Source organism: Rana temporaria, chromosome 3, assembly GCF_905171775.1.
Source record: "Rana temporaria chromosome 3, aRanTem1.1, whole genome shotgun sequence".
Classification (NCBI taxonomy): Eukaryota; Metazoa; Chordata; class Amphibia; order Anura; family Ranidae; genus Rana; species Rana temporaria.
The window spans coordinates 110,474,929-110,492,478 of record NC_053491.1 but is presented as its reverse complement, the minus strand read 5'-3'; the positions used below and the strand labels follow the sequence as shown (position 1 = coordinate 110,492,478).

At 40.7% G+C, this 17,550-nt stretch overlaps 1 protein-coding gene across 3 annotated transcripts in view; it reads left to right on the top strand.

Annotated features, from left to right (window-relative positions):
* Positions 1-17,280, top strand: part of LOC120931613 (cadherin-related family member 5-like) — a 95,790-nt gene extending 78,510 nt beyond the window's left edge. The window contains exons 13-17 of one of the 3 annotated variants that reach the window (XM_040343226.1): positions 6,979-7,057; positions 7,662-7,855; positions 13,421-13,441; positions 15,654-15,918; positions 16,160-17,280. In XM_040343226.1, the coding sequence (XP_040199160.1) occupies positions 6,979-7,057; positions 7,662-7,855; positions 13,421-13,441; positions 15,654-15,918; positions 16,160-16,554 (954 nt within the window). In that variant the 3' untranslated portion in view covers positions 16,555-17,280. The remainder of the gene's footprint in view (positions 1-6,978; positions 7,058-7,661; positions 7,856-13,420; positions 13,442-15,653; positions 15,919-16,159) is intronic. The other 2 variants (XM_040343228.1, XM_040343227.1) reach the window with 2 other exon arrangements.
* The last annotated feature ends 270 nt before the right edge of the window (positions 17,281-17,550 follow it).

Genomic DNA, 17,550 nt, shown 5'->3' with positions numbered 1-17,550 from the left:
CCCACACACGATCGTGAAAAAAAAATGTGCGGTGACGTACAACACGTACAACGGCACTATAAAGGGGAAGTTCCATGCGGATGACGCCACCCTTGGGGCTGCTTTTGCTGATTTCTTGTTACTGCGTGTTAGTAAAAGTTTGGTGAGAGACGATTCGCGATTTTCAGTCTTCGTGCTTTAAAGATCGTTTTCTGTTGTTCAGTCTGTGCTTGTGGGTTCGTATCTGTCATTCAGTGCTTGTAGTCAGTTCGTATCTGTTTTTGCAGTGCGTTCTTGTCTGCTCGTTACTGTTTTTCAGGTCGTTCTTCAGAGGCCTTGCTGTTCTTCAGTGCGTTCTTTTAGTTCGTTCTGATTAGACGACCGTTTTCTAACCATGTTGCGGGTACGTTCTCGTCACAGAGATCATGCTGTGCTTGGTGCTGGGATTTCTTTATCCCAGCTGAGAACGAGCAACTTGTCAGCTGGAGCTGAGCTGACAAGCAACATAGCTACGTGAGCTAATAGTCCTAACATCTGATGTGCCTGTATTTTTCTATTACATTGTAAGCATAACATTTTGTGAGGGGCTTGGTTTGAATAAAAAGCAGTATCACACTATGTTTCTTTCCTATGCTTATTTTCCATGATCATACTCTGCCCTTGATTACCCATCCACTCCACCGAGAGACGCTGGTAATAGGAGGAAAGATATTTAGAGTCTTCCAGGATACATCCTAGGCATACCATTTGAAGGAGCCCAGCAGGATCACAGGAGTTCTCAAGGCTGATTACACCATAGGCATCTGGTGAGTAGAACTCCTAAGGGAGACCTGTATGTGAAGATCTTTGTGTGGACACTTCAGGAGTATAACAACACAGGAATTACAATGATTTTAGAGACTTTTTTATGCTAATGCGTTTTTTTGGTAAATGGACTTTGTATCATCGTTTCTTTTGCAATTTCAACCATTATCATTTCAGTGAGGTTTTGTGCTCTTCTTTTTCACTCATGGTATATGATTGATTTGGAGTGACAATTGCTCTCACCAAGGGTGAATATCTATCACCATAAGCAGAGGGGTAATTTTAGATTTTTTTCTTTTACCTAAGCGCTGTTAGTGTTTCCATATAGAGACACCTTTCCTAATTTCTAGCCTAGTCACTTCCCAAAGTATTTTGTCTGCTCCATTGTAGTCCTTGCCCAAACCACGCCCCCCCCCCCAAATGTGTGCATTTCCACATTTTTGGGGAATTCAGACAGAGTGCTAGATCCCTTATTTTTGAGGTCCCCAACTCATCTTGAACCCCCCTCCCCAAAAACAAATTTTTTGGGCCATCAGAGGTGGTGATGAATCTGATTAGTGATCCATTATTTTTTTGGTCTTAAAATACTCCTTCAAATTAATGATATCCTGTTGTTTTTGGCAAGAATGTTTTTGGATAATCTGATTGCAATGTTTGTTTGAATACATTTTTTTTCTCCACAGTTCCCTACTACGCCACAGGAATGGCAGACTGTGGCATCAGAGTTCATGCAGCGTTGGAACTTTCCAAACTGCAGAGGAGCCATTGATGGCAAGCACGTCCGCATCGTGCCACCACCCCATTTGGGATCCTATTACTTTAACCACAAAGGGTTCCACGGTGTTGTGATGATGGCGGTGGTGTCGGCCAATTACGACTTTTTATTTGTGGATGTGGGGAAAAATGGGCGGATGTCTGACGCAGGGTCTTTGCCCAGACCGAGTTCGCCCAACGGCTTCAGTCGGATGACCTGGGATTGCCACCTGCAGCGGACAATGAAGAGGGACTACCGTTCGTCTTTGTTGCTGATGAGGCGTTTGCACTGGGTCCCCACCTGATGAGGCCTTTTCCCCAACTAACCCTCACCCCTGAGAGGAGGGTTTTTAACTATAGGCTGGCCAGAGCCAGAAGGGTTGGTCGAAAATGCCTTTGGCATCATGGCCAGCCGGTTCCGATTATTCCTCACCGCCATCAACCTGGCGGAATACAAATGGAACCACGTCATCATGTGTTGTTGCATTTTGCACAATTATTTAAAGAGACATTCATCAAATTATCTAACCATTGTGCCTGATGAGGCCATTGAACAAATTCCGTTGCTGGCCCTACAGGCTTGGCCCCCAAAGCGCCCATGCTGTCCGCCAAAGATATGTGGAATATTTTATGGGTAGGGGGGCCATTGCAATGCCTGATCTTTCCTGAAATAAAAATTTATTTTTGAATGAAAAAGTATTTTTTTTTTATTTCATTATTTTCTAATTTGGGTTTATTTTATCTTTCTCCTAGGTTATCCTAGTGCCATTGTAGTGCCATGTGTATTTTCCTTTACTAAATAACTATCATTGTCAATGTAAACACTACAAATATTTATTTGTTCTTTTAGGCAGCATTGATATACTCAGCCACACATTGTTGAGTATAAAACTTAAAAATAACAAAAAAATATTTTTTATTGTTTCACATTTTAAATGTGTCATTTTTTTTATAGTTTTATTTGTAAAATGGCAGTTTTTTTTGGTGAGAATTTTTTTTTATTTAAAAAATATATTTTTGTTTTTGTAAAAATGTTTTTTTTTTTTATTTTATTTTTAGAATCTAATATTTTGTTTTTTCTAGTTAAAACGCATGAACAATGTCACTTTTTTCGTTTGTCATTGTTCATGCGTTTTAGCACGTAAAACTAAAAATTCAGATTAAAATAAAAACATTATTTTTTAAAATACAAATAAAAACAAATAAAACATTACCAACAAACAGACGTAAAAGTATAATTTTTTTTCTAAACCCTCCCAAGAACATCAATCACGTATTTTATTCGTTGATCCACCTTTTTTGTTTTTTCCCTTATCTACCCAAACTTGTGTTGATGTCCTCCAGGTCAGCAGAGCAGGCCATTACCTCGCCAATTAGCATCTGGGCGCTATGTGTATCAAAGCCGTCCCCAGCCAGAAAAGCTCCTGAAATTTGGAAACACACCATTTATTATAAATTTTACAGGCCTACATCTATTACCTAAGGCTGTGGTGTATGACACTGACCTGTTGTGGTGCCACTTCCTCCGCTTCTTCTTTCTCCACATCCCGTGGGGGTGGGGCTTGGGTAGGAGGTGTGGGGTTTCTCGGCTCCTGTCTGGAAGTTCGTTGTCGCCCTATGAGATTGTAACAAAAGGGATACTTGAGTCAAAAAGATTTGAGGCCTGAAAGAGGAATATGAATCATTATTTTTGTAAGTGTGGTACAATTGTCTGTTTTGTCAATACTTCTAAGCTGAACACATGATTGTATCCATTACCAAAGCTGCTACATTTATCTATTTTTGGAAACACACCAGGTATCCACTAGATCACCTGTGTGTGACACCCTAAATAGGCTGTTCTTGTGGCCAACACTTGTGCTACTGAGTTCACATGTGTAAACAACTGCTATGCATACTCTCCTTTACTGTATATTGAATTTAGTTTGATTAGTTAAATCTAGTTAAGAACACATCTACACTAAAAAAAAATAATTATTCTCCCATAAATAGTTCAAGATGTCAAGTTTCATGTTTGTGGGCACAATAATTGGTCGTATGAGTCGTCGTTCATTCGCTCTCTAATAATAAAATACGATCTTTTTGTCTGATACAGTGTTAACTACATTTGTCCATGCCTAAATAGGCATGATGAAATTTCCAAAACACTGTATCAGACAAAAAGATCGTATTTAATTATTAATGAGCGAATGAACGACGACTCATACAACCAATTATTGTGCCCACAAATATGAAACTTGACATCTTGAACTGTACGACATGAAAGAAAAAGCACATGCAGCAACATGATATTAATAAAACTAATCTGAATACACAGGAAAATTACTTACTTTTTTTAATGACTCTTTTAATCTTCTGGTATTGCTCCGGCTCCCTCAATTTGATGTCAGACCATCTTTTGCGGAGCTGTTCCTTGGATCTGCGCACCCCAAATTTGTGGTACAGACTTTTGACCACTTTGTCCATTATTTGGGCCTTCACCTTATTAGGGTGTTTGTATGGGCCATGTTTAGCATCATAATCCTCCCTCCCCAATATTGCCACCATTTCCACTATCTCCTCAAATGCCATATTTGTGGCCTTGTATCTCCTGGATCTGGTGTGTGGTACCGCCTGGGTCCGTCCTGGCTTGAGGTTGCCACTTGCCGAGTGTCCGCCATGTTGTCTTGCACTAGACGACCGAGAAGGGGCAGGGAAAGTACTAGAACGAACGTCAGGGGCAGGGGAAAATGTGCAGAGCTTCACGCATGCGCAGTGTATAAAGGGATACCGCATGGGTCAAAACAACGTTCAGTGTGTGGAAGAAGGCGGAAGGAACGGACGTGTACAACGACGGTACGTAACATGATTTTTTACTTTATTGATCAGTGGATGAGTTTGTGGCCTATATATGGTGAGAAAGTTTATTAGTAGAGGCTTGACTGAAATTAGCTTTTTTTGTATTGATTTTGAACATGGATGCTTTCAAAGAGCATGATTTTTTTACGGAATTTGTGCAGATATGGAGGGATCTCCATCTATTGTGGCAAACAAAAAGCAAACTTAATAAAACAAAGAGGCCAGGAATCCAGCACTGGAGAGCCTGCTTGCATTTGTAAAGACAAAGATCCCCACAGCAACAGTCAAGACTGTGAATAAAAAAATTGCGACCATTAGGGGCACATATAGGATTTAACGAGCGCTAGTCCTGAGCTCAATGAGGTCTGGAGCTTCTGCTGACAATGTTTATAGGCCAAACCTCTGGTACTATAGCCAACTCCATTTCCTGGACGACCACCTGGAGTCCAGGGCATTACTTTCTACCCTTCCCCCCAGAAGAAGCTCCAGCCTTCCCTGCAGCCAACCCCCCAGCCTTCCCTGCAGCCAAGAGCAGCCATCCTCGGAGGAACAGCCAGAGTTCCTGAAGGAGCCTGATTGTGACCCATGGAGCCAGGTATTGTAATTTGCTAACGATTTTTTGTAATAAAAGTATAATGTAAAATTGATGTTACTAGTGCTCAAAATGTAAGGATTGAACAAAAAGTGTTGGACATATCAATAGACAGTAGTGGCCAAACATGATGGGGACAAGAATGAAAAATGCAGGGTCCGAATGATTGTCTGTAATATATATTGGCATCCAATTTGCATCTTTCATGAGTTGAAAAATGTGTGTGACTTATGAAGACAAAAAATAAACTATGTACTTTTTTTATACACAGACAGAGCAAAGCCAGGAGGCGGCAGGGCCCACAGGGATCCAGGAGGAGGCAGGGCCCACAGGGAGCCAAGAGGTGGCAGGGCCCACTGCAAGACAGGAGGAGGCAGAGCCCACTGGGAGCCAGGGGGAGGCAGGCCTCAGTGGGAGACAGGAGGCACGAGGAGGTTTCTTCAAATGGAGGAGGAGACCCAGGCCCTTATTTGCGAAGCAACTGCGGCCCTCCGAGAGCCCCCCAGCGCAGAAGAGGGTTTTGCAGCGCTCATTGCCAGCAAGCTGGAGAGGAGCCAGTGTGTGTGCTGTGAAACCCCCATCTTCAAGGCAGTAAGCCTGGCCATGTTGGGGAAGCTCGATGACGACACCGACATTGTGCGGATCGCTCCTCCTGTTCTTGCTCCTGCTCCTCTTCCTGAGCCTGCTCTTGGTCCTGCTCCTGGCACAACCTCAACCTCCAGGAACCCAGCCTCCGAGGACTCGGGCTGCAGGGAAGACTGCAGGGAAGAGGACAACCAAATCCAGGAAATGAGGAGTGATGTGATGCCCCTAATGGTCCCAGTTTTTTGGATCACATCCTTGGTTGTTTGCTGTGGGGATCTGCGTCTTTATAAATGCAAGCAGGCTCTCCAGTGCTGCCTTCCTGGCTTCTTTGTTTTTATTAACAGAGCTTTTTGTTTGCCTTCAGCCTTTATTTTATGTTACTTTAGCCCAGAATAAATGGATTTTTTGTTTGCTGACAAAACTTGACCATGTGTTTTTCTTAAAAATAGTGAGTTTGCTAGTGAGTAGGCAGGGACATTTAAAAAAAAATCATTTTCTAATTAACAAGGGACACTAACCTTCTTGTGGGTAAATTATACTAAATAATAATGTTGTTGTGGTAACTTGACACACTCCAAAAAAAATGGAAAGCAGTCTAAAATATTATCCAATTAATAACCAAAAAAGAAGAGCTACATTAAAAGATTTTAAATATGCAGAATTTTTTTTAGATGGAGATCTGGCTTAAAAAAAAAACTATAATATTCAGGAGATAACAATAAATTATAAAGTAACAAGCTTGTCATAACTATGTGACAATATCAGCAGCAAAAGATTTGGATTAGTGTAGCATTAAAAAGAAGAAAAGAATGTGCTGCATTACACGATGCAATCATTTATAACATAAGAAATGTGCTATCTCCATTACGAACGCTAGTTTTACCAGAACGAGCGCTCCTGTCTCATAACTTGCTTCTAAGCATGCGTGGGTTTTTCACGTCGTTAAAGCCCACACACGATCAGTTTTTTACAACCCGAAAAACGACATTGTTTAAAACGTTGTGAAAAAATAGAGCATGTTAGAAAAAAAAATTGTTTTTCAGAACCCGAAAAATGCTCTGAAGCCCACAAACGATCGTTTTAAATTACATTTTTAAAAAACGTTGTTTTTTACAACCCCGGAAAAATTATCGTGTGTACGCGGCATGACTCTTTTCTTAATTGATGAAAAATGTGTTCCTTTATCCTCATTAATGCACCTTTGCTGACCTCCTGTCTTCCTCTCACTGTTACTGTTTTCTCTATTCAGTTGCTGTTTATTTACATCAATAATCAAAAATCCCATGCTCATGATATATTCTGGTAATTCATTTTATTTCCTTTACTGTAACCATAAGTGATTCAGACAGCATTGTTTCATGTTCAAACAAACAGTTGTTAAGTGTGATTCATATTTAACCAAGGCATTCTTCCTGTGTTAACTATAGATAATTGCAAGAGATGAAGAATCTGGGGAAATAGCAAACTGCACAGTGATCGTAAAGGTCTTGGCTCATGGGCAAGCAGGTAGGATATGTGTCACCTCTCCCTACAACCAGATCTGTAAATTACTATATGAACCTTAATACTACATTAGTTTACTTTGTGTTTGTGTGTCTAGACGATTTTCAGCGGCTTTTACTAAAAACAAAATCAAAAATTATGTTTGGTCCCATATACAGAAAGTATGGTGGGCCTAAGATACTTTTTACACCTGTAAACTTATAAATGATACAGCAGCATCCATGAAAGGGCATATTCATGGAAGTTACTTATGTGAACACCACCAAAACTTATTCTCTCTTATGCATCCACTCTTCTAACAAGCAGAATTTTGACATGTCCCCGATAGTTAGATCCCCACCTTCAACGCTGTACCATAGCTTTATAGCACCTCAAGTTAATGTTGTTAAAGCCATCAAGCAAGCATAGTGACATTCAAATAGGCCACATTACCAGAATTTATTTTTCCTATTTATTTCTTAAAGTGATTGATTGTTTAAGTAAAAGCTGGCATTCTATTTTTGTTGGTCCCCATTATTCTGCCTGTCCGTTTCCTAGAGGTAGAATGCACTATAAAACGTATTGTTTGAGACTTTATCTTTTTCTTGTTATTTACTTGTTTTCTTAGCACCTCGGGATCCATCAGAGCCAAAAGCCATGTTCACTCTGCCAGACTTTCCGATGATAGGTGCTGGACTTGGGTTTTTTGGGATAGTGTTTGGGTTGTTGCTGTTCCTTTTAATAAGAATTGTGAAGAATCGTCGACAACAACAGCAACAGATGAGCCAAACTTCACTTGTCACAGAGAAGCATCCTAGTGTGGTATGACATTAGTGGTCTTGTGTCTACCTGATGCTAAAACAGATGTATTACATAACATAATCTGATTCTATGCAATACAACTTATGTACCGTAATATGCAACCCTCAGGCTGCTCTTATGAGTCTTGTGTATCAGCTAAGCTTAGAGACCCATCTCATCCACCTTTCCACTTTTTTAATTTAAAGTACAACTGCACCAGCCAAGAGAATCAGAATTTTTAATAAGCTTTGTTGTATGCCAATGGGGACAAATACCCTTCCAAGTTTTGCTTTGATATGTTTCACCCACCCAGAAGCTTAAAAGGATAAGTATGACCAAAAGCTCTTTTGACCATACTCCTCCTGTGGGTCACAGGAGTGCACTTACTTGTGCTCTCCTGTGACCCAGAATCAGCCGACAGTGGGGTAAAGTCCGCTTTTGGCTAACATCACAGAGATGGTCCAGGCTGTACAGGGATCCCAACAATAAGGCTGGGATGTGCCCAGATGCCTGACCAGCTGCTGGCTCTGCCTTTTAGCATGCCGTTGAGAGCATGGAGCCAGCCGCGTCCACCCACTCTACAGACCAGCACTTCAGTGAGTGCTGGAGAGGCAGAACAGAGAGTGGGTGACTGACAATCCCCACTCTCTATTTAGAAAAGACCAAGAACTGAGCAATCAGCTGTCTCTTACTGCGCATTTCTCAGTGTAGAGGCGGCAGGGGACAGTTGCAGCATGGTGCATATATCTAGGTGAGTATAAATGTTTGTTTTCTTAGATTCCCACACTTCTCTTTTAACTGCTACCCGACCGCAGAATAGCACCGGTGCGCAAAAGGGCATTCCCGTACATTCCTTTGAAATCCCAGGCTAGCGGGCACGTGACTGCCACGGCGAGGAGAGGCAGAACGGGGAAATGCCTGTGTAAACAAGGCATTTCCCTGTTCTGCCTAGTGACATGACAGATATCCACTGCTTCCTGTCATCAGGAGCAGTGATCTCTGTCATGCCCTAGGTAGCCCATCCCCCTACAGTTAGAACACGCTGAGGGAACACATTTAACCCCTTGATCGCTCCCTATTGTTTAACCCCTTTCCCTGCCAGAGACATTTGCACAGTAATCAGTGGCTATTTTTAGCTCTGATCACTCTATAAATGTCAATGGTCCCAAAATAGTGTCTGCCGCAATGTTGCAGTCCCATTAAAAATCGCAGCTTATCGCCATTATTACTAATAAAAAAATAAAAATAATAAAAATGCCATAAATCTATCCCCTTTTTTGTAGACGCTATAACTTTTGCGTAAACCAATCAATATACACTTATGATTTTTATGATTTTTTTACCAAAAATATGTAGAATACATATCGGCCTAAACTGAGAAAGAAATTCGTTTTTATATATATATTTTTGGAGGATATTTATTATAGCAAAAAGTAGAAAGTATTGCTTTTTTTCAAAATTGTCGCTCTTCTTTTGTTTATAGTGCAACAAAAATAAAAACCGAACAGGTGATCAAATACCACCAAAAGAAAGCTCTATTTGTGAGGAAAAAAGGACATCAATTTTGTTTGTGTACAGTGTCGCACGACCGCGCAATTGTCAGTTAAAGTGACGCAGTGCCATATCTCAAAAAAATGCTCTGGTCAGGAAGGGAGTAAAATCTTCTGGAGCTGAAGTGGTTAATCAAGGAAGTTAAGGAGCTATTCACACATTTATATACAAGCTTCACTAGCAATAATAACATTGTTAAAGTTACAGCACATCTGTAATACATCATTGTATAACAACCTTACCGTAGTTATTATTACAGGTATTTATAAAGCACTGACAATTTACACAGCAATTTACATATATATATTACCAAAAGTATTGAAACGCCCGCCTTTACACGCACATGAACTTTAATGGCATACCAGTGTCCGTGGGGTTCAATATTGAGTTGGCCCACCCTTTGCCAACTCTTCAGTTCTTCTGGGAAGGCTGTCCACAAGGTTTAGGAGTTTGTCTATGGGAATGTTTGACCATTATTCCAGAAGCACATTTGTGACTCGCAGTCTCCGCTCTAATTCATCCCAAAGGTGTTCTATCGGGTTAAGGTCGGGACTGTGCAGGACAGTTAAGTTCCTCCAACTCAAACTCGCTCATCCATGTCTTTATGGACCTTGCTTTGTGCATTGGTCCTTATCATTTGGTGGAGGGGGGATTATGGTGTGGGGTTGTTTTTCAGGGGTTGGGCTTGGCTCCTTAGTTCCAGTGAAGGGAACTCTTAAGGCGCCAACATACCAAGACATTTTTGAAAATTTCATGCTCCCAACTTTGTGGTAAGTTTGGGGATGACCCCTTCCCATTCCAAAATGACTGCACATCAGTGCACAAAGCAAGATCCATAAAGACATTGATAAGCACGTTTGGGATGAAGGAACTTGACTGGCCCAATACTTTTGGTAATATAGTGTATATATATATATTTTTTTTTTCATTCACATCAGCCCCTGCTCCTAAGGAGCTTACAATCTTATATCCCTAACTCACATTCATAAATACATAGGCCAATCTAGACAGGAGCCAATTAACCTACCAGCATGTCTTTGGCGTGTGGGAGGAAACTGTAGTACCCGGAGGACACGTACACAAGCAGAGGGAGAACATGCACACTCCAGGCAGGTGGTGCCATGGCTAGGATTTGAACAGATGATGCTAGTGCTGCTAGTTATTAATGAAATATTAGAAATAAATAAAATACTATTAATTATTTTCTAAACTGTCTCAGGCATTATCTTCAAACACTGCATGAAAAAAGTTTTGAATATAGCAATAAGCATTGTATATACCGTATTTTCCGGCGTATAAGACGACCCGGCGTATAAGACGACCCCCTAATTTTCCAGGAAAAATTATGATTTTGGGATATACTCACTGTATAAGACTACCCCCTTCTTACTGTCTTTCTGGAAGCTGAGGGGTAGCCAGAACCGCTGACAGAAACAGGCTTTTTCAAATCTCACTGTGCCATTACATTACATTACTCACTGTGCCATTACATTACATGCCCAGACTGTGCCATTACATTACTCACTGTGCCATTACATTACATGCCCAGACTGTGCCATTACATTACTCACTGTGCCATTACATTACATGCCCAGACTGTGCCATTACATTACATGCCCAGACTGTGCCATTGTGCCATTACATGCCCCCACATTGCCATTGTGCCATTACATGCCCCCACATTGCCATTGTGCCATTACATGCCCCCACATTGCCATCACTTGCCCCTCACATTGCCATTGTGCCATCACTTGCCCCCACTGTGCCTGAACTTGTTGCCCCCCCAGTGCAATAACACTCACTTTTTCCCCCAGCGCTGACAGTGTCCCATGCTGCGATCGCGATCGTGAAGGATTTCAAAGCCGCGCCTTCACTGCAGAGTGTTCTGTGATAGGATGAACAAAAATCTTCCCAGCAGCGCCTCTGTTATGTTTCCCGCCTATCACGGACGTCTTCTCATCTCGTCCGAGGATGAGAAGGCATCTGTGATAGGAGGAACAAAGAACAGAGGCGCTGCTGGGAAGATTTTTGTTCATCCTATCACAGAACACTCTGCAGTGAAGGCGCGGCTTTGAAATCCTTCACGATCGCGATCGCAGCATGGGACACTGTCAGCGCTGGGGGAAAAAAGTGAGTACTGAGACTGTACCCGGCGTATAAGACGACCCCCGACTTTGGATGCATTTTTTTGCATCCAGAAAGTCGTCTTATACGCCGGAAAATACGGTATATATATTTTTTTATTTAATACATCAGCTTAGCTTTTTGCAGTGCTTTACTGTAGGCTGACATTTGGCCTAAAGAGTGAGCATCTAAACCAGCACACAGTTTGGTCAAGGCTGCCACACTGGATGAGATATACCATTGTATAGAAGGATTATTTTAGGCTTTAGCAGAGTCTTTTTGTGGGGAATGTTCAGATGCATTTCGTCCAAACCCTGGTCACACTTATTTCAAGTATAAGTCAAATAATGGTAAATTAATCTGAATTATTGGTTCCAAAAATGTGATCTGATGTTAACTGAATTATAGAATCATGTTGGAATTATAGTAAGAATCACTATCTTATATAACAAACAACATAGAACACTTCAAATTGGTGCGGCTTTGATGAACACAAGGTTTAAACATTCTAGGTCATTAAAAGAAGAAGAATGTTGCCCTTTAGGACAGTGACATTGGATCTTGTCAACATATGGCACACTGAAAATAAGCTTCAAATCCTGAAGACACACCACACATCACACACTGCGTGTTTTCTTTATTAGATGAGAGGAAATAACAATATAACTACTAAGTGTAATAGTGATACAAAAAAGATGTTTAAGAAGTGACCAGAACAACTAAGTTTAATTGGCCTAGATGATTTTGATTTGCCAAAGTGAAGATCACAGGAGTAGTCAACATATTTTGGAGGCTCACTAGTGTTGACTACATTTGTGACTTTAACTTTTGCAAATAAAAGTCAACTGGACCTATTAAACTTAGTTGGACTTTTCACTTGTTAACCATATATTTTCTTTGCATCACTACTAACAGTGACCTTTGTTGGGTTCACCTGTTTTACAGAGAACTGCCCTCACTACATACGTGCAATTCATTCTTTGACCCTAGTATCAAGCGCTCCACCAACGCTTCAGTCTACACAGTATTTGTGAGATACTTGGGACTGGTGAGGACCATACCCTCTAACCCTGACTAATTGTGGACACATCCATTTCTGTCTCTTTCCCAAACGAAGTCTCTGTGTTTGGTGCATAATTCTGCTCTAGTCTTGTCACCAGTTGACTTGCCCTAATCAGAATTCCCTTGAGTCTGAGCATTTACTGTTATTCCCCTTCTCTTGCATTCTTCTTTTTATTTCTGGACATCCCTCTGTATTTCATCTGCCACACCCACACCCTGACAACACCATAGAAAATTGAGAACAAAGTCTACAATCATAGACACATTTCCGCTCGTTGTTTACAATCTGTGCACAAAATGTCTGTGATTGTAGTCTCCAGCAGCCATTTTGTCTGAACTTTAAATTGAGACTTTCACTGGCACAGGCTGCAGACAACTTAGCGTGGGCAGGTACAGACAGTGTCAAAGCATCATCTATCAGCACAGTTTGGGAACCACTGATTTGGATAATGGCAACTTAAAAAAGCATCATTGGAGTCACATGTTCCAATTATTGAAACAAGTGTACCAATTATTTTAGGCATGGGCTTTCAACTGCCCCACATTATAAAAGATACACACCAGAATTTATTTAAAATCCTATTTGACATAGGAGTGGTCAGAAGTTAAAGAAAAAATACAAACATTCCTGATAAAAACATCTGGTGAAGCTTGAAATGACACAGCTATGTAATCTACTAGCCAAATGATAATCAGATACGTGGTACAACAATTTTAGCTATGGAATTAAAAAATGGGAAGATATTAATTGGAAACGTAATATTTAACACTGATTGTAAATTCAGTGTTATAGCCCTAATTATATGAATGCTAACTTGCATCTCTTCTCTCTCTTGTGCTGCAAAAAAGAGCTTGAAATGGTTTCAGACAGTGAGTATTGGTTGGTAGGAAAAACATTACTTGAGAATTGACATCAAAATTTACCTCAGAATTGACTTTAAAAGTTAATATATTTTTTTTTCACAATTTAAAACATCTCTTTTCAAATGTTAGTCATCTATGGGCTAGCAGCGGTCCAGGAGGAGCAAAGTTATTATTACAAACATTATATATATATATATATATATATATATATATATATATACTTTCAATAATGCTTTAAGGCTTCCTTGGCCAACTTCCTTTTAAAGTATGGGCTTTGCAAAATAAAAAAAACATATACTCACCTAGGTAGATGTGGCAGTGATCTGATGCTGCATCTGTCCACCGCCAGCTCTGCAGTGAGGACTGAGCAATCAAACACTGCGATCACTCAGTTCTCCCCCTCAAACATGAGCTGGGACTGCTGTTCTCAGCAGTCTGATCTGGCACTTTAGTGCTCACTGGAGGGCTGGGCTGTCAAGGGGGCAGGAAGGGCTGGCTCAGGCTCTTGGGTGATCACTGAGAGGCCGAGCTAGGTGCCGCTCCAGGCTTCTGGGTGGATTCCTACCATATGGTCGGGATCTTTTCAGTTCCTGGAGTGGCTCTATAATGTCAGCCGACAGTGGGCTTTAGTTGAGAATGGGTAACAGTAGCTTTGGCTGTATGTCTTCTTTAAAATAAATGTCCGAACATCACACAAAGAGTTACCCTCACAGGAGTTTTCAGCATTCCTCTGCAAAACTAATACTTCATACCAGCCTCCTGGCTTGTCTGGACTTACAGGCGTCTGTTCCTTGTCTGTTTCTCCCACACACAAATCTCAAACACACTCTTGTGTTTCATATGCATCACCCCTAGCTGCACTGTCTCCTACCCTCTCCTAGGTAGAACTGTCCTGTCTCCTGTATATAGTCCTGAGCCACAGTCACTTCCAGTCTAATGGCCTATTCACAGATAGTTGCTTACAAAACATGGACTCAGAATTGGAGGCATCTTCCGTTCTGACTTTCTACAAAGTCTCCAAACTCTAGGACTCAGGACCAAGATTTACTAATTAAAAGGAGACTAAACAACCAGGCTTTCAACCTGTATGGATAAGATCCCTGGGTGACACGTAACCCTTCTCACATACACCATTGTAAAATATATATATATAATTTATATATAATATATTTTTATAATTTAATATAAATAAGTTCCCAGGTGTCAGTACTTTGGAATGGGAACCCCCTTTTTTCTGATCACAACTGGCACAAGAGGAGTGTTCTCTTACTTTGGAGAAATGTTCCCTCACTTTGTATTGTATGTACAAAACAGGAAGGAAAACCTCCCTAAAGTCCGACTGACTTTTTCCATCGGAAATTCTGACCGTGTGTATGTCCCATTGGACATTTTTCCGAGGAATTCAATCGGAGTTTAGATAGAGAACATGTTCTCTTTTACTCCGATGGAATTCCGATGTGAGTTTGGCCAGGCAAAAGCCAGATCGTGTGTACGGGGCATAATAAGGCACAGATGCTAAAAAAATGAATATAAATTCACTAGCAATCAGGATGCTTTTATTACAGAAGAGACATACTGAGTCTCTAATGCAATAAAAGCTTTTCTGCTATTGCATTTCTTTTTCTAACCATGACCTGACAAAGTTTACTAGACTGCTGTGAGCAGATCCTTTTAAAAGGCTATGAGACTTATCTTACAGTGCTGGAAATCAGAGCAAACGCCGACCAATAGGGAGTGGATCAACCACATGGGGGGATACCCTCCACCTGGAACGAGTCTTGTTCCAGCATAGAGGGTGCCCTGGGAATTTTGAGAAGCTGTAGGGACGTTGGTAAGCCATACCGGGTCTTTCTTCAACAGATATTATCATGGATACAATTTTGTTACCTTAATGCTTGTGGAAATCTTGTCTAATGCTTCCACGCTTGAAGCAATTGCATGTGGGTAATAGATTATGGTATATTGGACGTCTCAAATTTGTACTGCATTACTGATGATTATGTATGTGTCACAGACTTTTGCACTTGATGTCTTGCTGTTCTCTCACTGTGAACCTTTATATTGTTTTTGACTATGTACTGTATGTTAACAAGTTGTTCACAGTTTGCTTAATAAACTTTTTTGATTTAAAAAAAAATCTCTTTCAATGATAAAGTTCCACTTTAGATTTACAGATTTATAGCTGTAAATGACTTTGTTTATGGCTTGACCTTTGCAGGTAAATACCAGTAAATCTTCACCACAGCGAGCAGAGAAAGGCTACCAAAATGCAGCTTACAGTGAGAGCCCTGATGATGTGAAGACTTGTGAAGAGCAAGATAAGGGGATGTCACCTAGCAAACAAAGCAAAATAAAAGAGTTAGGAAAGGCAGACGGGAACTCAAGCAAGCAGCAAAAAAGGACGCCAGCTGTAGCTGTGATTTCACCTGGAAACCAGTGTCATGGAAGCTCTCCATGCAAAAACAAACAACAAGAATTGTCAGGTAAATACCCAAGCCGTGTAACAGAATAGCCTATTCTAGCTTATTGCATTTCATATCTCCTTATGTAGGATGGGACTAATATAACTTATTATTGTCTAAGTGATGTATTATTATGCCTGACAAATTTGCCACCAGGCATAATGATGTTAAAGGCAATCTTACATTTATCTTGTGCACATTTTTCTTGGATGTGGCAATATTTTCTGTTATATTCCTATAAACCCCACCCCTTTCATTGTAGCTGAGCCTTTGAATAGAAATCAATGTACCCACCAGGAAGCCACCCCAACAAAGGAACTTCAATCAAAGAAAGTTGCGATTACCCAAGCCCTAGTGGTCACTGAGGAAGTGGACAGCAGTGACCAGAAGCCTCCACTAGATGATGACCTCAATAGCTGTATTCAGGCAATTAATGATGCAACCACTGATGCCAGTGAGCAAGTATCAGAGAACCAGGATACCTCAGAAATATGGCCTGAACCCCCACAACTATCCCGGCTCCCCATTGTTGTAGAAGTGAATGAGGAAGTGACAGTACGCGACAGAGAACTGAATGCTCAAACTCCACCAATGGGCAGTGAGATTATCACTCCTGGCTCTCTCATGCAGTTAATGGAAGACTCAATTGAATGTTAATCCCTTTAAGCCTCATGCCTAAAAGAAAAGAAATGGATAATCCGATTTATTGTTGTGGACAACAAGGCATGAGGCTGGAAACCATGCCTTGGTACCGTCCAACCCTGTTGGGAATTTAAGGCTAATATTGTTGTGTGAACTATAATAGGATCTGGTCTGATAAACATTACCCTTTTTATACTTGTCCAGGACAATTTTCATTAATCAGTGATGGTGGAGGGTCATATCAATGAATAGCTCAGTCTACACGTGCATTACTGTATTAGCTGCACCAATCTCACTCCTGTACTAACTGCAAACATACAAACTGCTATCAGTAGTTGTGGAGTCTGCTTTGTGTTATAAAATACAGCAGATTATGTATATCACCAAGACCCTGTTTCACATTAAAGCTGTAAAAACTGTTTGTAAGAGGAATGTGCATGTGTAACATATGTGTCAGATAACACCAGTTTTCACAATGCATGAATTGCCTGATATGTTTATTTGTATCGTGAAAGTCCAGTGACGAATGAAGCAAACATAATGTTTCTTCGTAGTTATCTTACTGCCTTTAAAACATCTCCATTTTGGTCTTGTCATTTGGAGATGGACAATCAGTGCTGGGATGTCAGGTTGCTGCCAATTTGTGCCAATGAGTTGGTAACTTTACTGACTGTCTGATAAAAGTGTAATGCCTGTTTATCATTTGTATTATCAATATATAACACTATTTTCACCTTGAAAGATATCAGTTCACCCAGCACTTTATTTTACAGAACAAGTACACCAATTTATGCATAGTAGTTTGCTGTTAGCGAAACTGCTAAAAATGCCACCTAACATCAGAATACATATACAGTACCTACCAGGGGTCAAGTCCTGGGGAAAAAAGTGTGGGAACTCCCACCCAAGATCCACTCCCCCACCAAAAAAAAAGAAGATACGCTCGTATGCATAATTACTAAACCACTGTTTTTTTTTTCCGATCCACTGTACCTTTAGTATACCTTTATG